The 25216-nt window shown below is 40.0% G+C and overlaps 1 protein-coding gene across 2 annotated transcripts in view; it reads left to right on the forward strand.

The window, feature by feature from the left end:
• Positions 1-25216, forward strand: part of LOC139581769 (protocadherin-11 X-linked-like) — a 387159-nt gene that overhangs the window by 65385 nt on the left and 296558 nt on the right. The window contains exon 4 of one of the 2 annotated variants that reach the window (XM_071411916.1): positions 2945-7033. The exons of the other annotated variant lie outside the window; for it this stretch is intronic. Coding sequence (XP_071268017.1) covers positions 2945-3028 — 84 coding nt within the window. The 3' untranslated portion in view covers positions 3029-7033. Of the gene's footprint in view, positions 1-2944; positions 7034-25216 lie in introns of those variants that run through there. 2 annotated transcript variants of the gene reach the window in all.

A 25216-nucleotide genomic window follows, 5' to 3' on the forward strand; every position in this document is an offset into this window, starting at 1 on the left:
AATGGTGTATTTCATATATTCCATGTCACTTATGTTGTTCATCAGTGAGAAATACTTCTCCTTTAAGCTAATCTGAATGAATTCATGATTAAATCACCATTCTCCTCCGTCCTTGTAATGTGGCGAATCAGCTTTTCAATCATTATTTTTTATCTAGTGTATTTTAGGGCTTGCTAATCTGAAAAAGGCTTTGCGAGTTGAATTGAATCATTATCTGTTTCTTATGGGGTAATTATTGGTCCTAATATTTGGTCAGATTCTGTCAAACACATGTTTTTTGGTGTAAAATGGGAACAGCGTTGTTCAAACTGAAAGACCAGCGCCACCTTAGAGATGTCAGGATGATGGTATATCTATTATCTCTATTGTAATCTCCTGTCACCTGGAGCGTTTGAAAAGTAGGGGCCTCCCTGTTGGCATTAGATGAGACAGCTAAGTGTGCTTATTCAAAGCCTATACGTGAAGTAAATCAGGGTCTGGTGAGAATCTGGAGCTCAAAAGGCTAATTAAATGCATAAAAGGGTTAATCACTCATAATACAATATGATTAACATCTCTGTAATTAGGTTTCGGGAGAAGATAATAGATAAAAGAGGAAGGAAGTCAATGTCCTTTAGGATCGTTACGATTATAATCAGGAATACCTGTGTTGTTACGTGTTAATAACATTTAGACTACGTTACCCAGCAGGCTATGCGGCGGGGGGGGGCAGGTGGTTGAAGAATGCCTTGCATGGCTAAATAAGGAGTTTTCTAGCTGACGTATATGTTCATTAAAAGTAGTTTAACCTACGCCCCGGTTTGTCATTATACAAGGAATGAACATAACAATACCTAAATATTATTGGCAGTTACTAGGTCTTTAATATTATTGGACCTCTGATAGCCAATGACTGACAATACTGGCTACAACTTCCTAGTTTTGACTTGTCTAAACTCTCGCTCCAATAGATTCCTCTTTTAACATTGATACAGTTCAGATAAATTCTCTAATGCTCCCCAGAATATTAACATTCATGTTTTTCTTTATCTCGTGAAATGAAAATGTTTTGTCGAGTGTAGAATTCACAATTGTGATCCGTTCAAGTCAGCCTGGCCTTAACAAAAGCAGCATATGGCAAGTTGACACCGCTCAATCTCCCTGAGCGTAAACCTGTAATACAAAAAGTCCAAAATACAGGATAAAGCAGATTGTGATGTTTTTATTTGTTCATGAAAGTGAAAGACAGTGATTTTACGTGCCTCTTCCATTGACCTCTTACCTAAAGCAGCCAGAGGATAAAGGATATAACAGCACACATTGCATCCTAATAGGAGACGCAGGAGACTTACAGATGAAGGTCAGATGAATGTTTAAGGGGACTTACGGATGTAGGCGCTAAAGAGGGAAGCTTGTCAAAAATACTTCAGAGACTACATATTTATGGCACCATATGGTATCTTAATATCTTAAGAGCTTTGTTTGGTGGGAGCCAATGCTGCTCAGTGCACCATAGCCTCTTTTCCTCTCTCCCTAGCTTCCCTTCTCTCTTTTATTCCCTCCCTCATATCTGCCTTCCTTTTCTTTTATCTCTGTCTATCTCCCTGTTCTCAGCCGGTAGATTTAGAGGTCAATCCCCCCCGGTGACGTGCGGGAAACCTCTGTCTCCATCTGTGCTTTAGTTGTGGCAGATCAAGTGAGCAACCTCCCTGGCTGGCTGAGTGATCTCAGACACGGGCATGAATATGCAACAGCAATGAGGCCAATATGCTCTTTTGTTTGTCCCATATTCCACAGGGCCATAGTGCATACCAGGTCAGTTGTTGATGTCAGACCAAAACCTCCTGTGGTTTGTGTGTTTTCTTAGCTAGCAAGGCCATTAACATATTCATACTTAACATACTGTACATAGATATTACCATTTGACATGATCTCAGAACATGAACATTTGAAAGGATGGCAGATGTGATTATGTTGTTGTTGTAATTTACAATATATTACCTAAAACAATCACTCTAGCTAAGTGTAATAGCTAACCCTTACAGAAAAACCACATGATATAGCACATGTGGAAAATCACATGATTTGACATGTTTTTTTGGAATGTATCGTTTTATATTTACACTTGTTTCTGTACATGTTCTCACATGTTTCTGTACATGTTCTCACATGTTTCTGTACATGTTGTCACATGTAGAGAATCACGTGAAAACGTGATTTTGGAACTTGTGTTTTTATTTATTTTTATTCATAGGTTTTTTTCAATAAGGGTAGGGTTGTAAAAATTATGGAAAATTTCCCAAACTTCTAACCAAGCTGCTGTAATGACTTGTGATGCCAGTAGACAGTAGATGGGGGATGGGCGGACGGACGGGACGGGGGGAGGTCTGTTGTATCACCTCTTACCAGCTGATTTAGGCGTTTGCTTCTATAATCAATATGCATACTGTAGGTAGGCCTAATGTAAGCAGCAGCACAAGGTCAGATTCAACATGACGATTCAGATATCGGCAGATGTGTCTTTTGTAGCTTTGGCGCAGACCTCGTGAATGTCAGACCTGTACCTATCAGAAGACCTACTGAAGGGATGCCAGAGTAAGGACTAAAGTACGAGACAAAATGCTGTTTTCAGGGTTAAAACGAAGTGTTGCAGTAGGGTGGTGGATGTAATTACACATTTGGAGCTAAATCTATTGGAGAGAATTGCATGCTCTGATAATCACAGTAAAATGCACAAGCTTATGCTCACATGTAGCATTCTTCAAGGAAATCGTACCTGATTGTCAGCTGTACCTTGAAGAATGCTTTTTTTTCTCTCTCTTATTGAATACAAATGATCTAGAGATTTTTATTCACCGTTCGAGTGTAATAGAGTTTTTAACAGCTACTACAGATTAGACTTCTCAGATCTGGATTATATTGTAACTTCAATCTCCCTATATCTGTCTGTCTCTCTATATTACAGGAGACGGCACTGAAACCACCACTCTATGACACACTCTGTGGCTCAGGTACAACTCGCTGCCACAGGATAAAAATCAATCTCTAGCTGCCAGTAACCTAGAGAGAGAAAGAGAGAGAGAGAGAGAGAGAGAGAGGGAGGAAGGCACAGATGAAGAGGTAAATCTCATACTATACAGTCTCTACATCCTCAAAACACCAACCAACAAAAAGGAATATGTCAATTTGGTTTATTTAATTTCTGTTTGCCGAAAAAAAAAAGTAGAACTTGAATAATTTTCACAGAAATGAAGACACATTGTTGCCTGCCTGAAACTTGACAAAACTCTCCTTGTGAATCCTGTAGGAGGTTTGAAATACTTTATAGAAAGCCACACATTTACAGTATCTCTTATTATATCTATCTCCGAGACGATGACTCACGATATGACCCACCCCCATGTATAAAAAACATACAGTACAAATACAATGAACAGCTCTTCTGTACTTTATTCTGTTAAGTATATGTTTATATGTATTTATGTATATTTATCACAGAGTTGACTATGTTTATATTTATTGATTCTTTTTGACTAAAGTTTACATACCTGGTGTCTGTTGTTATTTTGTTGTTTTTCCTTGTTTGACTAAAGTTTACATACCTGGTGTCTGTTGTTATTTAGTTTTTTCCTTGTTTGACTAAAGTTTACATACCTGGTGTCTGTTGTTATTTTGTTTTTTTCCCTTGTTTGACTAAAGTTTACATACCTGGTGTCTGTTGTTATTTTGTTGTTTTTCCTTGTTTGACTAAAGTTTACATACCTGGTGTCTGTTGTTATTTATTTTTTCCTTGTTTGACTAAAGTTTACATACCTGATGTCTGTTGTTATTTAGTTTTTTTCCCTTGCTTTTTAATCCATTGATTTTGCTATTTTTCGGCTCGTGGATATACTGACTGGCAATGTATAATGCTGCAAGCTAGACCTACTGCAAATGGGTCTATGTACCTTTATGTCAATGATCGCCTCGTATCGTCCCATACACTTACAGTGCCACTGTTAGTGTTAGTAGTGGAGAGTGTGGCTAGTGTTAATATGCATGGCCCACTGGGCTGGAACACCACAGCTGGTGTTAGTAGGGAAGAGTGTGGCTGGTGTTAATATGCATGGCCCACTGGGCTGGAACACCACATTGTGGTGATTTACCAGGACCAGGAGGACCGTGTCTGCTGATTGCCACCGTAGGACAGTAGGGAATTGTACCTCATAATAGAGAGGATGACTTTAATACTTTGAGCCACAATCACAAGGGACTCGAAAGGCTCTGTTCATAATCAAAAGCTGTTCACTATAGGACTAAACAGATGAGCGCCATGGTTTAACGTTCGTGTACTGGAGTCAGATAGACAGATTCACAGTAGAGCGCCATGGTTTAACCTTCGTGTACTAGAGTCAGTTAGACAGATTCACAGTAGAGCGCCATGGTAACCTTCGTATACTAGAGTCAGATAGACAGATTCACAGTAGAGCGCCATGGTTTAACCTTCGTGTACTAGAGTCAGATAGACAGATTCACAGTAGAGCGCCATGGTTTAACCTTTGTGTACTAGAGTCAGATAGACAGATTCACAGTAGAGCGCCATGGTTTAACCTTTGTGTACTAGAGTCAGATAGACAGATTCACAGTAGAGCACCATGGTTTAACCTTCGTGTACTAGAGTCAGATAGACAGATTCACAGTAGAGCGCCATGGTTTAACCTTCGTGTACTAGACTCAGATAGACAGATTCACAGTAGAGCGCCATGGTTTAACCTTCGTGTACTAGAGTCAGATAGACAGATTCACAGTAGAGCACCATGGTTTAACCTTCGTGTACTAGAGTCAGGTAGACAGCTTCACAGTAGAGCACCATGGTTTAACCTTCGTGTACTAGAGTCAGATAGACAGATTCACAGTAGAGCACCATGGTTTAACCTTCGTGTACTAGAGTCAGGTAGACAGCTTCACAGTAGAGCACCATGGTTTAACCTTCGTGTACTAGAGTCAGATAGACAGATTCACAGTAGAGCACCATGGTTTAACCTTCGTGTACTAGAGTCAGATAGACAGATTCACAGTAGAGCACCATGGTTTAACCTTCGTGTACTAGAGTCAGATAGACAGATTCACAGTAGAGCACCATGGTTTAACCTTCGTGTACTAGAGTCAGATAGACAGATTCACAGTAGAGCGCCATGGTTTAACCTTCGTGTACTAGACTCAGATAGACAGATTCACAGTAGAGCGCCATGGTTTAACCTTCGTGTACTAGAGTCAGATAGACAGATTCACAGTAGAGCACCATGGTTTAACCTTCGTGTACTGGAGTCAGGTAGACAGCTTCACAGTAGAGCACCATGGTTTAACCTTCGTGTACTAGAGTCAGATGGACAGATTCACAGTAGAGCACCATGGTTTAACCTTCGTGTACTATAGTCAGATAGACAGATTCACAGTAGAGCACCATGGTTTAACCTTCGTGTACTAGAGTCAGATAGACAGATTCACAGTAGAGCGCCATGGTTTAACCTTCGTGTACAAGAGTCAGTTAGACAGATTCACAGTAGAGCGCCATGGTTTAACCTTCGTGTACTAGAGTCAGTTAGACAGATTCACAGTAGAGCACCATGGTTTAACCTTCGTGTACTAGAGTCAGTTAGACAGATTCACAGTAGCGCACCATGGTTTAACCTTCGTGTACTAGAGTCAGTTAGACAGATTCACAGTAGAGCACCATGTTTAACCTTCGTGTACTAGAGTCAGATAGACAGATTCACAGTAGAGCGCCATGCTTTAACCTTCATGTACTAGAGTCAGATAGACAGATTCACAGTAGAGCGCCATGGTTTAACCTTCGTGTACTAGAGTCAGATAGACAGATTCACAGTAGAGCACCATGTTTAACCTTCGTGTACTAGAGTCAGATAGACAGATTCACAGTAGAGCGCCATGCTTTAACCTTCATGTACTAGAGTCAGATAGACAGATTCACAGTAGAGCGCCATGCTTTAACCTTCATGTACTAGAGTCAGATAGACAGATTCACAGTAGAGCACCATGGTTTAACTTTCGTGTACTAGAGTCAGACAGACAGATTCACAGTAGAGCACCATGGTTTAACCTTCGTGTACTAGAGTCAGACAGACAGATCCCACAAGTCAGAGCCGATTTAACCTGTGAGATATAATATTACATATTTCAAATGATGGTTCCAAGTGGTAAAACTCAGGCAGTCCGTTGATTGGTTGGTTTAAAGTAACAACAACAAAAAAGACAAAACTTGATTTTGTGCACTTATTTATATCAATGCATTATTTATTCAAGTGAAATTAAGAGAGATAAACATTAAACACCTACAAGGAGAAGTGGTCGTACAAGCAGCATTCAGCAGGTTTACATTTATTAACATCAATAAGGTGAAGACAGAATAATCTTTACAATCCACTTTCAATATTATACGCCTTTTGGTTCTGGTTTGGTATCCACACAAATATATGCCTCTACTGCATTGTGTAAACACTTGGAGTCATTCATCGTTGTTACGTCCTGATCTTAATTACTATCTTCAATACTACACTAATAAACAGCTTGGTGGGTTAGCACTGTTGTTAATAGTCATGATGTTTAATGGTTGTCTTATAAAGAGACTGCTTTGGTAGACGAAGCTGTATGTACAGTATGTGTGGCACATATACGATACCTTCCTAATGATCCAAATCTTTTCTGGAGAAGATACCGGATGTAATTACGGTATGAAATGTATTACTACTGAGTAGAACCGCAGTGTGAACTATACAGAGCATCTTAGCACTGTAATCATCATGTGATTTAACTGATCTTAGGGAGAAAACAGAAAAAACATACATGGGAGAAGACAGCTTTTTATCTTCTGTAAGGGAGACAGATGACTATGAAATACCAACCTCACTTTTATTCAATGTGAAGTACAATATGCTTCTTACATACTCTGTAATTAACTTTGATTTGCCAATTATGTGAAGAAAAACTGTATATAAATGTTTTGTTTATGTATGTGTGAGCTTCTGGAATTTATTAAAGTCTTTTTTGCATTGTATTGCACATTTCCCATGACTCTTCTTATTAATCAAGACATTGGACCTTCTCATTGCATTATATTAAACTCTCTGTCGTTCCTTCTTTATATTAAACTGTCTGTCTGTCCTTCCTTCTTTATATTATACTGTCTGTCTGTCTGTCTGTCTGTCTTTCCTTCATTATATTATACTGTCTGTCTGTCCTTCCTTCTTTATATTATACTGTCTGTCTGTCTGTCTGTCCTTCCTTCATTATATTATACTGTCTCTCTGTCCTTCCTTCATTATATTATACTGTCTGTCTGTCTGTCTGTCTGTCTGTCTGTCTGTCTGTCTGTCTGTCTGTCTGTCTGTCTGTTCTTCCTTCATTATATTATACTGTCTGTCTGTACTTCCTTCTTTATATTACTACTGTCTGTCTGTCTGTCTGTCTGTCTGTCTGTCTGTGTCTTTCCTTCATTATATTATACTGTCTGTCCTTCCTTCTTTATATTATACTGTCTGTCTGTCTGTCTGTCCTTCCTTCATTATATTATACTGTCTGTCTGTCTGTCTGTCCTTCCTTCATTATATTATACTGTCTCTCTGTCCTTCCTTCATTATATTATACTGTCTGTCTGTCCTTCCTTCTTTATATTATACTGTCTGTCTGTCTCTCTGTCCTTCCTTCATTATATTATACTGTCTCTCTGTCCTTCCTTCATTATATTATACTGTCTGTCTGTCTCTCTGTCCTTCCTTCATTATATTATACTGTCTCTCTGTCCTTCCTTCATTATATTATACTGTCTGTCTGTCTCTCTGTCCTTCCTTCATTATATTATACTGTCTCTCTGTCCTTCCTTCATTATATTATACTGTCTGTCTGTCTCTCTGTCCTTCCTTCATTATATTATACTCTCTCTCTGTCCTTCCTTCATTATATTATACTGTCTGTCTGTCTCTCTGTCCTTCCTTCATTATATTATACTGTCTCTCTGTCCTTCCTTCATTATATTATACTGTCTCTCTGTCCTTCCTTCATTATATTATACTGTCTGTCTGTCTGTCTGTCCTTCCTTCATTATATTATACTGTCTCTCTGTCCTTCCTTCATTATATTATACTGTCTGTATGTCTCTCTGTCCTTCCTTCATTATATTATACTGTCTGTCTGTCCTTCCTTCATTATATTATACTGTCTGTCTGTCTCTCTGTCCTTCCTTCATTATATTATACTGTCTCTCTGTCCTTCCTTCATTATATTATACTGTCTGTCTGTCTCTCTGTCCTTCCTTCATTATATTATACTGTCTCTCTGTCCTTCCTTCATTATATTATACTGTCTCTCTGTCCTTCCTTCATTATATTATACTGTCTGTCTGTCTGTCTGTCTGTCCTTCCTTCATTATATTATACTGTCTGTCTGTCTCTCTGTCCTTCCTTCATTATATTATTCTGTCTCTGTCCTTCCTTCATTATATTATACTGTCTCTCTGTCCTTCCTTCATTATATTATACTGTCTCTCTGTCCTTCCTTTATTATATTATACTGTCTCTCTGTCCTTCCTTCATTATATTATACTCTATCCAGCTTCCTTGCATTTCCTCTACTTATAACAGAAGCCCATTAAGACTAAAAATAACCTTGAAATCATCTATTCGATGATTTGTAATTTTTTGGTAAGATTGTCATTCTACATTGTACTGTCTAGGTCAACGACGGGCCATGCCCTTCACAAATACTGTGTTGCTGGATTGGTTAGTTGGACAAACAATAATAATTGGCTCATCAGTCCAGCCTGAGGGAAAAAATTGCAAAAAATATGAAATGTTGTTGTTTTTCTTGTAACTGCGTAACTCGACTACAGGGAAGAAATACGAAACAGTTTAGATATCCATCTTTCATTAGGAACAGTTTTAAATAGAAGTTATGATGGAAATATTCTACAAACAGGACTTTTGAAGTGCACATTTACAGTATAACTATGTAAGAATATTAATATATATATACTGTGTATATATAAGGAATCCCATGTCGTCTGTTATGGTTTGCCATAACATAATACTGTTAGAATCCAATTCAATTGCAAGGCATGAACACAACCAGAGCTCTTAACAATGAACACAATCAGACGTCTTAACTATACCTCATTGTGGGTGTTTGAAGGCATGAACAGAACCAGAGATCTTAACGAGGAACCCAACCAGAGATCTTAACTATGAACCCAACCAGAGATCTTAACTATGAACCCAACCAGAGATCTTAACTATGAACCCAACCAGAGATCTTAACTATGAACCCAACCAGAGATCTTAACTATGAACCCAACCAGAGATCTTAACTATGAACCCAACCAGAGATCTTAACTATGAACCCAACCAGAGATCTTAACTATGAACCCAACCAGAGATCTTAACTATGAACCCAACCAGAGATCTTAACTATGAACCCAACCAGAGATCTTAACTATGAACCCAACCAGAGATCTTAACTATGAACCCAACCAGAGATCTTAACTATGAACCCAACCAGAGATCTTAACTATGAACCCAACCAGAGATCTTAACTATGAACCCAACCAGAGATCTTAACTATGAACCCAACCAGAGATCTTAACTATGAACCCAACCAGAGATCTTAACTATGAACCCAACCAGAGATCTTAACTATGAACCCAACCAGAGATCTTAACTATGAACCCAACCAGAGATCTTAACTATGAACCCAACCAGAGATCTTAACTATGAACCCAACCAGAGATCTTAACTATGAACCCCACCAGAGATCTTAACTAGGAACCCAACCAGAGATCTTAACTATGAACCCAACCAGAGATCTTAACTATGAACCCAACCAGAGATCTTAACTATGAACCCAACCAGAGATCTTAACTATGAACCCAACCAGAGATCTTAACTATGAACCCAAACAGAGATCTTAACTATGAACCCCACCAGAGATCTTAACTATGAACCCCACCAGAGATCTTAACTATGAACCCAACCAGAGATCTTAACTATGAACCCAACCAGAGATCTTAACTATGAACCCAACCAGAGATCTTAACTATGAACCCAACCAGAGATCTTAACTATGAACCCAACCAGAGATCTTAACTATGAACCCAACCAGAGATCTTAACTAGGAACCCAACCAGAGATCTTAACTAGGAACCCAACCAGAGATCTTAACTATGAACCCAACCAGAGATCTTAACTAGGAACCCAACCAGAGATCTTAACTATGAACCCAACCAGAGATCTTAACTATGAACCCAACCAGAGATCTTAACTATGAACCCAACCAGAGATCTTAACTAGGAACCCAACCAGAGATCTTAACGATGAACCCAACCAGAGATCTTAACTATGAACCCAACCAGAGATCTTAACGATGAACCCAACCAGAGATCTTAACTATGAACCCAACCAGAGATCTTAACTATGAACCCAACCAGAGATCTTAACTATGAACCCAAACAGAGATCTTAACGAGGAACCCAACCAGAGATCTTAACTATGAACCCAACCAGAGATCTTAACTAGGAACCCAACCAGAGATCTTAACTATGAACCCAAACAGAGATCTTAACTAGGAACCCAACCAGAGATCTTAACTATGAACCCAACCAGAGATCTTAACTATGAACCCAACCAGAGATCTTAACTATGAACCCAAACAGAGATCTTAACTATGAACCCAACCAGAGATCTTAACTATGAACCCAACCAGAGATCTTAACGATGAACCCAACCAGAGATCTTAACTATGAACCCAACCAGAGATCTTAACGATGAACCCAACCAGAGATCTTAACTATGAACCCAACCAGAGATCTTAACTATGAACCCAACCAGAGATCTTAACTATGAACCCAAACAGAGATCTTAACTAGGAACCCAACCAGAGATCTTAACTATGAACCCAACCAGAGATCTTAACTAGGAACCCAACCAGAGATCTTAACTATGAACCCAAACAGAGATCTTAACTAGGAACCCAACCAGAGATCTTAACTATGAACCCAACCAGAGATCTTAACTATGAACCCAACCAGAGATCTTAACTATGAACCCAAACAGAGATCTTAACTATGAACCCCACCAGAGATCTTAACTATGAACCCAACCAGAGATCTTAACTATGAACCCAACCAGAGATCTTAACTATGAACCCAACCAGAGATCTTAACTAGGAACCCAACCAGAGATCTTAACTATGAACCCAACCAGAGATCTTAACTATGAACCCCACCAGAGATCTTAACTATGAACCCCACCAGAGATCTTAACTATGAACCCAACCAGAGATCTTAACTATGAACCCAACCAGAGATCTTAACTAGGAACCCAACCAGAGATCTTAACTATGAACCCAACCAGAGATCTTAACTATGAATCCAACCAGAGATCTTAACTATGAACCCCACCAGAGATCTTAACTATGAACCCAACCAGAGATCTTAACTATGAACCCAACCAGAGATCTTAACTATGAACCCAACCAGAGATCTTAACTAGGAACCCAACCAGAGATCTTAACTATGAACCCAACCAGAGATCTTAACTATGAACCCAACCAGAGATCTTAACTATGAACCCAACCAGAGATCTTAACTATGAACCCAACCAGAGATCTTAACTATGAACCCAACCAGAGATCTTAACTATGAACCCAACCAGAGATCTTAACTATGAACCCAACCAGAGATCTTAACTATGAACCCAACCAGAGATCTTAACTATGAACCCAACCAGAGATCTTAACTATGAACCCAACCAGAGATCTTAACTATGAACCCAACCAGAGATCTTAACTATGAACCCAACCAGAGATCTTAACTATGAACCCAACCAGAGATCTTAACGATGAACGCAACCAGAGATCTTAACTATGAACCCAACCAGAGATCTTAACTATGAACCCAACCAGAGATCTTAACTATGAACCCAAACAGAGATCTTAACTAGGAACCCAACCAGAGATCTTAACTATGAACCCAACCAGAGATCTTAACTAGGAACCCAACCAGAGATCTTAACTATGAACCCAAACAGAGATCTTAACTAGGAACCCAACCAGAGATCTTAACTATGAACCCAACCAGAGATCTTAACTATGAACCCAACCAGAGATCTTAACTATGAACCCAAACAGAGATCTTAACTATGAACCCAACCAGAGATCTTAACTATGAACCCAACCAGAGATCTTAACGATGAACCCAACCAGAGATCTTAACTATGAACCCAACCAGAGATCTTAACGATGAACCCAACCAGAGATCTTAACTATGAACCCAACCAGAGATCTTAACTATGAACCCAACCAGAGATCTTAACTATGAACCCAAACAGAGATCTTAACTAGGAACCCAACCAGAGATCTTAACTATGAACCCAACCAGAGATCTTAACTAGGAACCCAACCAGAGATCTTAACTATGAACCCAAACAGAGATCTTAACTAGGAACCCAACCAGAGATCTTAACTATGAACCCAACCAGAGATCTTAACTATGAACCCAACCAGAGATCTTAACTATGAACCCAAACAGAGATCTTAACTATGAACCCCACCAGAGATCTTAACTATGAACCCAACCAGAGATCTTAACTATGAACCCAACCAGAGATCTTAACTATGAACCCAACCAGAGATCTTAACTAGGAACCCAACCAGAGATCTTAACTATGAACCCAACCAGAGATCTTAACTATGAACCCCACCAGAGATCTTAACTATGAACCCCACCAGAGATCTTAACTATGAACCCAACCAGAGATCTTAACTATGAACCCAACCAGAGATCTTAACTAGGAACCAAACCAGAGATCTTAACTATGAACCCAACCAGAGATCTTAACTATGAATCCAACCAGAGATCTTAACTATGAACCCCACCAGAGATCTTAACTATGAACCCAACCAGAGATCTTAACTATGAACCCAACCAGAGATCTTAACTATGAACCCAACCAGAGATCTTAACTAGGAACCCAACCAGAGATCTTAACTATGAACCCAACCAGAGATCTTAACTATGAACCCAACCAGAGATCTTAACTATGAACCCAACCAGAGATCTTAACTATGAACCCAACCAGAGATCTTAACTATGAACCCAACCAGAGATCTTAACTATGAACCCAACCAGAGATCTTAACTATGAACCCAACCAGAGATCTTAACTATGAACCCAACCAGAGATCTTAACTATGAACCCAACCAGAGATCTTAACTATGAACCCAACCAGAGATCTTAACTATGAACCCAACCAGAGATCTTAACTATGAACCCAACCAGAGATCTTAACTATGAACCCAACCAGAGATCTTAACTAGGAACCCAACCAGAGATCTTAACTAGGAACCCAACCAGAGATCTTAACTATGAACCCAACCAGAGATCTTAACTATGAACCCAACCAGAGATCTTAACTAGGAACCCAACCAGAGATCTTAACTATGAACCCAACCAGAGATCTTAACTATGAACCCAACCAGAGATCTTAACTAGGAACCCAACCAGAGATCTTAACTATGAACCCAACCAGAGATCTTAACTATGAACCCAACCAGAGATCTTAACTAGGAACCCAACCAGAGATCTTAACTATGAACCCAACCAGAGATCTTAACTATGAACCCAACCAGAGATCTTAACTATGAACCCAACCAGAGATCTTAACTATGAACCCAACCAGAGATCTTAACTATGAACCCAACCAGAGATCTTAACTATGAACCCAACCAGAGATCTTAACTATGAACCCAACCAGAGATCTTAACTATGAACCCAACCAGAGATCTTAACTATGAACCCAACCAGAGATCTTAACTATGAACCCAAACAGAGATCTTAACTAGGAACCCAACCAGAGATCTTAACTATGAACCCAACCAGAGATCTTAACTATGAACCCAACCAGAGATCTTAACTATGAACCCAACCAGAGATCTTAACTATGAACCCAACCAGAGATCTTAACTATGAACCCAACCAGAGATCTTAACTATGAACCCAACCAGAGATCTTAACTATGAACCCAACCAGAGATCTTAACTAGGAACCCAACCAGAGATCTTAACTAGGAACCCAACCAGAGATCTTAACTATGAACCCAACCAGAGATCTTAACTATGAACCCCACCAGAGATCTTAACTATGAACCCAACCAGAGATCTTAACTATGAACCCAACCAGAGATCTTAACTATGAACCCAACCAGAGATCTTAACTATGAACCCAACCAGAGATCTTAACTATGAACCCAAACAGAGATCTTAACTATGAACCCAACCAGAGATCTTAACTATGAACCCAACCAGAGATCTTAACGATGAACCCAACCAGAGATCTTAACTATGAACCCAACCAGAGATCTTAACGATGAACCCAACCAGAGATCTTAACTATGAACCCAACCAGAGATCTTAACTATGAACCCAACCAGAGATCTTAACTATGAACCCAAACAGAGATCTTAACTAGGAACCCAACCAGAGATCTTAACTATGAACCCAACCAGAGATCTTAACTAGGAACCCAACCAGAGATCTTAACTATGAACCCAAACAGAGATCTTAACTAGGAACCCAACCAGAGATCTTAACTATGAACCCAACCAGAGATCTTAACTATGAACCCAACCAGAGATCTTAACTATGAACCCAAACAGAGATCTTAACTATGAACCCCACCAGAGATCTTAACTATGAACCCAACCAGAGATCTTAACTATGAACCCAACCAGAGATCTTAACTATGAACCCAACCAGAGATCTTAACTAGGAACCCAACCAGAGATCTTAACTATGAACCCAACCAGAGATCTTAACTATGAACCCCACCAGAGATCTTAACTATGAACCCCACCAGAGATCTTAACTATGAACCCAACCAGAGATCTTAACTATGAACCCAACCAGAGATCTTAACTAGGAACCCAACCAGAGATCTTAACTATGAACCCAACCAGAGATCTTAACTATGAATCCAACCAGAGATCTTAACTATGAACCCCACCAGAGATCTTAACTATGAACCCAACCAGAGATCTTAACTATGAACCCAACCAGAGATCTTAACTATGAACCCAACCAGAGATCTTAACTATGAACCCAACCAGAGATCTTAACTATGAACCCAACCAGAGATCTTAACTATGAACCCAACCAGAGATCTTAACTATGAACCCAACCAGAGATCTTAACTATGAACCCAACCAGAGATCTTAACTATGAACCCAACCAGAGATCTTAACTATGAACCCAACCAGAGATCTTAACTATGAACCCAACCAGAGATCTTAACTATGAACCCAACCAGAGATCTTAACTATGAACCCAACCAGAGATCTTAACTATGAACCCAACCAGAGATCTTAACTATGAACCCAACCAGAGATCTTAACTATGAACCCAACCAGAGATCTTAACTATGAACCCAACCAGAGATCTTAACTATGAACCCAACCAGAGATCTTAACTATGAACCCAACCAGAGATCTTAACTATGAACCCAACCAGAGATCTTAACTAGGAACCCAACCAGAGATCTTAACTATGAACCCAACCAGAGATCTTAACTATGAACCCAACCAGAGATCTTAACTAGGAACCCAACCAGAGATCTTAACTATGAACCCAACCAGAGATCTTAACTATGAACCCAACCAGAGATCTTAACTAGGAACCCAACCAGAGATCTTAACTATGAACCCAACCAGAGATCTTAACTATGAACCCAACCAGAGATCTTAACTATGAACCCAACCAGAGATCTTAACTATGAACCCAACCAGAGATCTTAACTATGAACCCAACCAGAGATCTTAACTATGAACCCAACCAGAGATCTTAACTATGAACCCAACCAGAGATCTTAACTATGAACCCAACCAGAGATCTTAACTAGGAACCCAACCAGAGATCTTAACTATGAACCCAACCAGAGATCTTAACTATGAACCCAACCAGAGATCTTAACTATGAACCCAACCAGAGATCTTAACTAGGAACCCAACCAGAGATCTTAACTAGGAACCCAACCAGAGATCTTAACTATGAACCCAACCAGAGATCTTAACTATGAACCCAACCAGAGATCTTAACTATGAACCCAACCAGAGATCTTAACTATGAACCCAACCAGAGATCTTAACTATGAACCCAACCAGAGATCTTAACTAGGAACCCAACCAGAGATCTTAACTATGAACCCAACCAGAGATCTTAACTATGAACCCAACCAGAGATCTTAACTATGAACCCAACCAGAGATCTTAACTATGAACCCAACCAGAGATCTTAACTATGAACCCAACCAGAGATCTTAACGATGAACCCAACCAGAGATCTTAACTATGAACCCAACCAGAGATCTTAACTATGAACCCAACCAGAGATCTTAACTATGAACCCAAACAGAGATCTTAACTAGGAACCCAACCAGAGATCTTAACTAGGAACCCAACCAGAGATCTTAACTAGGAACCCCACCAGAGATCTTAACTATGAACCCAACCAGAGATCTTAACTATGAACCCAACCAGAGATCTTAACTATGAACCCCACCAGAGATCTTAACTATGAACCCCACCAGAGATCTTAACTATGAACCCAACCAGAGATCTTAACTAGGAACCCAACCAGAGATCTTAACTAGGAACCCAACCAGAGATCTTAACTATGAACCCAACCAGAGATCTTAACTATGAACCCAACCAGAGATCTTAACTATGAACCCCACCAGAGATCTTAACTATGAACCCCACCAGAGATCTTAACTATGAACCCAACCAGAGATCTTAACTAGGAACCCAACCAGAGATCTTAACTATGAACCCAACCAGAGATCTTAACTATGAACCCAACCAGAGATCTTAACTATGAACCCAACCAGAGATCTTAACTAGGAACCCCACCAGAGATCTTAACTAGGAACCCAACCAGAGATCTTAACTATGAACCCAACCAGAGATCTTAACTAGGAACCCAACCAGAGATCTTAACTATGAACCCAACCAGAGATCTTAACTAGGAACCCAACCAGAGATCTTAACTATGAACCCAACCAGAGATCTTAACTATGAACCCCACCAGAGATCTTAACTATGAACCCAACCAGAGATCTTAACTATGAACCCAACCAGAGATCTTAACTATGAACCCAACCAGAGATCTTAACTATGAACCCAACCAGAGATCTTAACTAGGAACCCCAACCAGAGATCTTAACTATGAACCCAACCAGAGATCTTAACTATGAACCCAACCAGAGATCTTAACTATGAACCCAACCAGAGATCTTAACTATGAACCCAACCAGAGATCTTAACTATGAACCCAACCAGAGATCTTAACTATGAACCCAACCAGAGATCTTAACTATGAACCCAACCAGAGATCTTAACTATGAACCCAACCAGAGATCTTAACTAGGAACCCAACCAGAGATCTTAACTATGAACCCAACCAGAGATCTTAACTATGAACCCAACCAGAGATCTTAACTATGAACCCAAACAGAGATCTTAACTATGAACCCAACCAGAGATCTTAACTATGAACCCAACCAGAGATCTTAACGATGAACCCAACCAGAGATCTTAACTATGAACCCAACCAGAGATCTTAACTACGCCTCGTTGTAGGTTTTAAATCTGACACTTGAAAGGCTACAGAAACGCATGAAACACAGAAGCAAAATAAACTATTTAATTGCTTATCAAAGTTACTTCATATTTCAAAAAGTGTGAAGCTAATCAATTCCCTTGAGGGAAGTACGTCCTTGGTGAAAAGAGGATCACTACAGTAGACTATGCACATCCTCACAGGGAGAGAGGGAATGCAAATGTCAAACTACTATAAATAGCTTAATGTAAACCTGGAAAATCACTTGCTAAATGCTAGCTTCTCACTGAGAACTAACACAACTGGTGCAAACCTACACTACCGTTCAAAGGTTTGGGGTCACTTAGAAATGTACTTATTTTTGTCCATTAAAATAGAATCAAATGGATCAGAAATACAGTGTTGACATTGTTAATGTTGTAAATGACTATTGTAGCTGGAAATGGCTGATATTTAATGGAATATCTACATAGGCGTACAGAGGCCCATTATAAGCAACCATCACTCCTGTGTTGCACTGGCACGTTGTGTTAGCTAATCAAAGTTTATCATTTTAAAGGCTAATTGATTATTAGCAAACCCTTTTGCAAATATGTTAGCACAGCTGAAAACTGTTGTCCTGATTAAATAAGCAATACAACTGTCCTTCTTTAGACTAGTTGAGTATCTGGAGCATCAACATTTGTGGGTTCAATTACAGGCTCAAAATGACCCTTAAACAAAGACTTTCTTCTGAAACTCGTCAAAACTTGTTCTGATATATGAAGGCTATTCCATGCGAGAAATTGCCAAGAAGCTGAATATCTCGTCCCATGCTGTGTACTACAGTACTCCCTTCACAGAATAGCGCAAAGTGTCTCTAACCACAATAGAAAGAGGAGTGGAAGGCCACAGTGCACAACTGAGCAAGACGACAAGTACATTAGAGTGTCTAGTTTGAGAAACAGACGCCTCACAAGTCCTAAACTGGCAGCTTCGTTAAATAGTACTCGCAAAACACCAGTCTCAACGTCAACAGTGAGGAGGCGACTCTGGGATGCTGGCCTTCTAGGCAGAGTGTCTGTGTTCTTTTGTGTTCTTTAATCTTTTATTTTTATTGGCCAGTCTGAGATATGGCTTTTTCTTTGCAACTCTGCCTAGAAGGCCAGTATACCGGAGTTGCCTCTTCACTGTTGATGTTGAGACTGGTGTTTTGCGGGTACATAGAAGGCCACTTGTATTGCTTCTTTAATCAGGACGACATTTTTCAGCTGTGCTAACATAATTGAAAAAGGTTTTTCTAATTACCAATTAGCCTTTTAAAATGATAAACTTGGATTAGCTAACACAAGGTGCCATTGGAACACAGGAGTGATGGTTGCTGGTAATGGGCTTCTTTCTGTACACCTATGTAGATATTCCATTAAAAATCAGCTGTTTCCAGCTACAATAGTCATTTACAACATTAACAATGTCTACACTGTATTTCTGATCAGTTATTAATGGACCAAAACATTTGCTTTTCTTTCAAAAACAAGGACATTTCTAAACTTTGAATGGTAGTGTATATATACAATTGGGAACAATACCAACATTGCATGGTAATTCCTCTGCTTTCTTATGTTTTGTTTCATTATTATTTAATAATGAAATGTTTTTCAAGAGATTTTATTGAATTTTAAAAAAGTTTAATTATGCAAGTGTACAGATGTTACATATTTTTTGGGGTGACAAACTTTTTGTTCAGATTTGTCTTCTTTTTTTTGACAGAGGTTAAAAGGGTTTCTATTACGCTAACATATGGAATTGTTTTAAGATGGTCATACCATGGATTATTTAGCTATTTGATTTAGAATTGTAGGACCCCTTAAGGTATATAAAACAGATACATATATACAGTACACTCTACACTCTGGAAGGTATTCAGACCCCTTCATCTTTCCACATTGTTACATTACAGCCTTATTCTAAAAACGATTAAATTATATTTTTTTCTATAATTTTTTCTCTACACGCAATACCCCATTATGACAAAGAAAAAACTGCTTTTTAGAAATGTTTGCAAATGTATTACAAATCACAAACAGAAATACCTTATTTACATAAATATTCAGACCCTTTGCTATAAGACTCAAAATTGAGCTCAGGTGCATCCTGATTCCATTGATCATCCTTGATGTTTCTATAATTTGATTGGAGTCCACCTGTGGTAAATTCAATTGATTGGATATGATTTGGTAAGGCACACACCTGTCTGTATAAGGTTCCACAGTTGACAGTGCATGTTAGAGCATAAACCAAGCCATGACGTCGGAGGAATTGTCCGTAGAGCTCCGAGACAGGATGCCCCCATTGCCAGAGTCTCCTCACCGTGGAAGTTTTTGACTTGGCTGGTTGGTAAGATTAAGAACAGGAACATCCCCCAAGTAATCCAGGAACATCCTACTAACTCCATTCTCCAGGGAACCCTGCAGAGTGTCAGCCAATAGGCTGTGGAGAGTGTCGACACAGCGGCGACACTTCCACCAGATACACCACTGGGGTAGTGAGAAAGAAAAAGTAGATGACTGTGTATTCCCCAAAGTAGGTCACCAGTAGCTCGTGTAACTTTGCTACTTGTTTGCTAAGAGTAACTGCTTCGCCCCTGTAGTCCTCTGCAAGTAAACATTTGTAAAGCTATCTATCAAAGTTATTCCAACAGAGCTACAATAATCTTTTAACAAGGTGTGTGTTGCCAGTAACTGAATCTTTTACAACAACACCAGACCCCCTACCACAACTAAACATACCCCCCCCCCCCCCCCCCCCCCACGGCCCAACGACCTGAAATAATTGGCCGCTTTTTGGAACCTTTCAGTTCATTAAAATTAATTTTTAGCTGTCCCGAACGTCGTCTGACCCCACACTTAGTCTACAGCGTGGTACAGTAAACCCGTGGCAGACAGCACAACAGCACAACAGCAGGAGCAACATGTACCCCACCTCAGCCCAGTGTAAGACCACTGATATAAAACCTTATTCAATTACTAAGTGTTAAACATTGAACAAGGATGGACCATGATGCTGTTGTTATGAGTCTTCTAGTGACCTTTATAGGAAAAATAGCATGTGTGGATTTATTTCATGCTTTATGTCCCTCAGCTTCCGGCATCTGTCGTAGAACGGTAGGAAGCAGCCTTGTAATGTCCCGTACTCTGACCATAATTCTTTCCCCTGGATTACTTTTTTTTTTTACCTAGTTGGCAAGTAAGTTAAGAACAAATTCTTATTTACAATGACAGCAATACCAGGGAACAGTGGGTTAACTGCCTTGTTCAGGAGCAAAATGACAGATTTTTACCTTCTCAGCTCTGGGATTTTATCCAGCAACCTTTTGGTTACTGGCCCAATGCTCTAACCACTAGCCTACCTGCTACCCTAAGCAAAAACTAAAGCAGGAAGTATCACTCACTCAATACGGAAATGGTCAGGTGATGCAGATGCTAAGCCATAGGACTGTTTTGCTAGCACAGACTGGAATATGTTCTGGGATTCATCCGATGGAATTGAGGAGTATACTACCTCATTCACCAGCTTCATCAGTAAGTGCATTGACGAAATCGTCCCCACTGTGACCGTACGTACATATCCCAACCAGAAGCTATGGATTACAGAAAATATCCGCACTGAGCTAAAGGCTAGAGCTGCCACTTTCAAGGAGCGGGACACTAATCCGGATGCTTAAAATAAGCCCTCAGACGAACTATCAAACAGGCAAAGGGTCACAAAAGGGATCTAAGATTGAATCCTACTACACTGGCTGTGACACTCGTTGGATGTTGTGGCAGGGCTTGCAAACTATTATGGACTACAAAGGGAAACCCAGCTCTCGACTGCTGAATGATGCAAGCCTTCCAGACGGGACAAATGCTATTTATGCTTCGAGGCAAGCAACACTGAAGCATACATCATTTTTTCATTTATCTAGGCAAGTCAGTTAAGAACATATTCTTATTTTCAATGACAGCATAGGAACAGCCTTGTTCAGGAGAAGAACTACAGATGTATTTTACCTTGTCAATTCAGGGATTTTATCTTTCAACCTTTCAGTTACAAGTCCAACACTCTAACCGCTAGGCTACCTGCTGCCCCAGATCACACTGTGTGATCACACTCTCCGTAGCCAATGTGAGTAAAGACCTTTAAACAGGTCAACATTCACAAATTACCAGGACATGTACTCAGAGCATGCGCGAACCAACTGGCAAGTGACACATTTGACATTGTCAACCTCTCCCTGACCAAGTATGTAATACCTACATGTTTCAAGCAGACCACCATAGTCCCTGTGCACAAGAACACCAAGGTAACCTGCCTAAATCACTACTGACTGTAGCCATGAAGTGTTTTGAAAGGCTAGTCATGGCTCACATCAACACCATCATCCGCTTCCAATTCCCATATGGCCCCAACAGATCCACAGATGACGCAATCTCTATTGCAATCCACTGTCCTTTCCTACCTGGAAAAAATGATCACCTATGTGAGAATGTTGTTCATTGACTGTTCATTGATTACAGCTCAGCATTCAACACCTCCCTCTGCAGCTGGATCCTGGACTTCCCCTCAGGACACTGAAAAGATTTGGCATGGGTCCCCTGATCCTCTAAAAGTTATATAGCTTCACCATTGAGAGCATCCTGACCAGTTGCATCACCGCCTGGTATGGCAACTCCTCGGCCTCTGACCGTAAGGCGCTACAAAGGGTAATGTGTACGGCCCCGTACATCACTGGGACCAAGCTTCCTGCCATCCAGGACCTCTATACTAGGCGGTGTCAGGGGAAGGCCCAAAACATTGTCAAAGACTGCAGCCACTCAAATTATAGACTGTTCTCCCTGCTACTGCACGGCAAGCGGTACCGGAGCGCCAAGTCTAGGACCAAAAGGCTCCTTACCAGCTTCTACCCCCAAGCCATAAGACTGCTGAACAATTAATCAAATGGCCTGTACCCCCGCACATCGACTCAGTACCGGTACCCCCTGTATATAGCCTCGTTATTGTTATTTTATTGTATAATTTTTTTAAACGTTAGTTTATTTAGTAAAAAAAGATATATTTTAAATTGCATTGTTGTTTTTTAATTGCACCTGTTCTATTCGACGTGTGTGACGTTTTGATTTGATTTGATTATCAGTCACATAAATCAGTATTACATTAGTGAGATTCTGCTATAAATAGTCAAAACCAATATTTATATACACTAACATTGACCCATATATTCTTCTATGAGATCGTGGTGTCTGTCAGCAGTCCATCTGGCAGACCAGCCCCTGGCTCAGCTTCAAGTTTTCTTCGATTTTAAAGAGTTTTCAACCCAATTACACTTGTAGATAATTATCTTTGTTTTCTTGAATTTCTCATTTTTTCCTCAGCTTTTCATCAACACATAGTTAGTTGGATGTAGTGAATGTAAATCTCTTTCTGTTTTTTTGTTTGTTCTGCTCATAAAGCTTTCATTGTTCTAGGGGTGTCAGGAGCATAGAGAAAATTAGCAGAGTGGTAACTGTGATCTTGAGAATGATGTGCTCAGGCTATATAGCTGCATCACTAATGACGGTCTGTAGTGGGCTATTTATGCATGTGGCTGTCTAATGGAGCAGGAAACACGAGAACGCTCTCTCTCTGTCTCTCTCTCTCTGTCTCTCTCTCTGTCTCTCTCTGTCTCTCTCTCTCTCTCTCTGTCTCTCTCTGTCTCTCTCTCTCTCTCTCTCTGTCTCTCTCTCTCTGTCTCTCTCTCTCTGTCTCTGTCTCTCTCTGTCTCTCTCTGTCTCTCTCTCTGTCTCTCTCTCTCTCTCTCTCTCTCTCTCTGTCTCTCTCTCTCTCTCTCTCTGTCTCTCTCTCTCTGTCTCTCTCTCTCTGTCTCTCTCTCTCTGTCTCTGTCTCTCTCTGTCTCTCTCTGTCTCTCTCTCTGTCTCTCTCTCTCTCTCTCTCTCTCTCTCTCTCTCTCTCTCTCTCTCTCTCTCTCTCTCTCTCTCTCTCTCTCTCTCTCTCTCTCTCTCTCTCTCTCTCTCTCTCTCTCTCTCTCTCTCTCTCTCTCTCTCGCCCTCTCTCTCTCTCTCTCTCTCTCTCTCTCTGTCTCTCTCTTTCTCTCTCTTTCTCTCTCTCTCTCTCTCTCTGTCTCTCTCTCTCCACTCAAGGCACTCCACACAATTGCTGCGAAATCTCTGCCAAACTGAATAATTCAATCATCCCCATTGCGGCAGCCGTCTTACCTTTTGTGTGTGTACAACAATCAAATCAGTGGCAAAGCCAGAGAGGAGTGAGTTCCTACTCTCTCCCTCTCTGAGACGTGGAGTGTTTTCTACAGTCGAGATTGTTGTTTTCATTAAAAACAATTCTGTCGATTAAATTAGGTGTTTCCATGGTTAGGAATCTGAGCAGCATTGATTTCTGTTACAACAGTTTGTTCCATGTTTGATCATTATCTAAAGCAGACATATAGGCACTGCAGGGTATATTGGGTGAGTGTAATGATTACTCTTACGAAATGGTTATTTTGGTGTGTGGAGGATTGTAGGAAGTCTTGGTTTATTCAATTACCACTGATGTTATAATCTCGAAGAGAACTACATAGAAATTATTTTTGAAACAACAATTTATTTATGTTATTGTGTTCTTGTTACACATGTGTATCTTGTGCCATTTTTGGGGGAATGGCTTAATAACTGTAAGCCTAGAACGCAGTGGACTGTAACCTCATCCTAGGTGCTGTAAGGTTTAATCTAATTTGTCAGTCCTAGATTGCTTTTTCTCAATGTTTGTCATTTCAGGTTGTCGTACGGATAAACAAGATTTACAAGATTTTCCTTTGAAAACGGGAAACCGTGTTCTGCTTAAACGCATTAAACATGAGCTTGAACGTTAATCTTCAACAGGAAACTGTTTCAGACATGCATGTTTATAGAGGCACACAACAGTTTATTTAGAGAGCTTTTTTTTAAGGACAAGGTTTTTTGTTGTGCTTTGTGCCACATGTTAACTGCCAGGTGACTGGTACTGTAGCCCACCACATCTGAATCCAAAAGGAATGGCAGAGCAAAAGAGCAGCTCAGGGTTGTTTACATTGAAATTCTTGCTTCATTTTATCCTCTTTGAAGTGGTGTACACTGGGTAATCTGTCAGCAATCTATCATGCAGACAGTGTCCTGAAGTCTCTAACAGGGCTGCCATGCTTTTGAAGAAAGCTTGGAGTTTGATTTGCTATGTGAATTCCGTTTTCCCCCCTAGCACAACCCCTAGAGGGAGGGAAAACTGTACTGTTTTAAAACACATTTCCTGCAATTCTACATATTTTGACATGGCTTAGGCATATAACCTGCGTGGAATTTGTTTTAATTAAGAACCACAGGTCAGGTGTATTCAGTATGCTTTGAACATTAAATGAACACTCAAAATGTGATGACTTTGATACTTTGGGATTTGTGGGGGATGACATTTTAAGTAAGCTAATATTTTTTTCAAAAAAAAAATTCCCGGTAGTTTGACACTTTATTCAGACAGTAATTAGATACTGTAGAGAGACAGGCTAATGCTAGAAACAGTTGGAAGGTAGGAAGCAGGG

This window comes from Salvelinus alpinus, chromosome 7 (genome assembly GCF_045679555.1).
Source record: "Salvelinus alpinus chromosome 7, SLU_Salpinus.1, whole genome shotgun sequence".
NCBI lineage: Eukaryota > Metazoa > Chordata > Actinopteri > Salmoniformes > Salmonidae > Salvelinus > Salvelinus alpinus.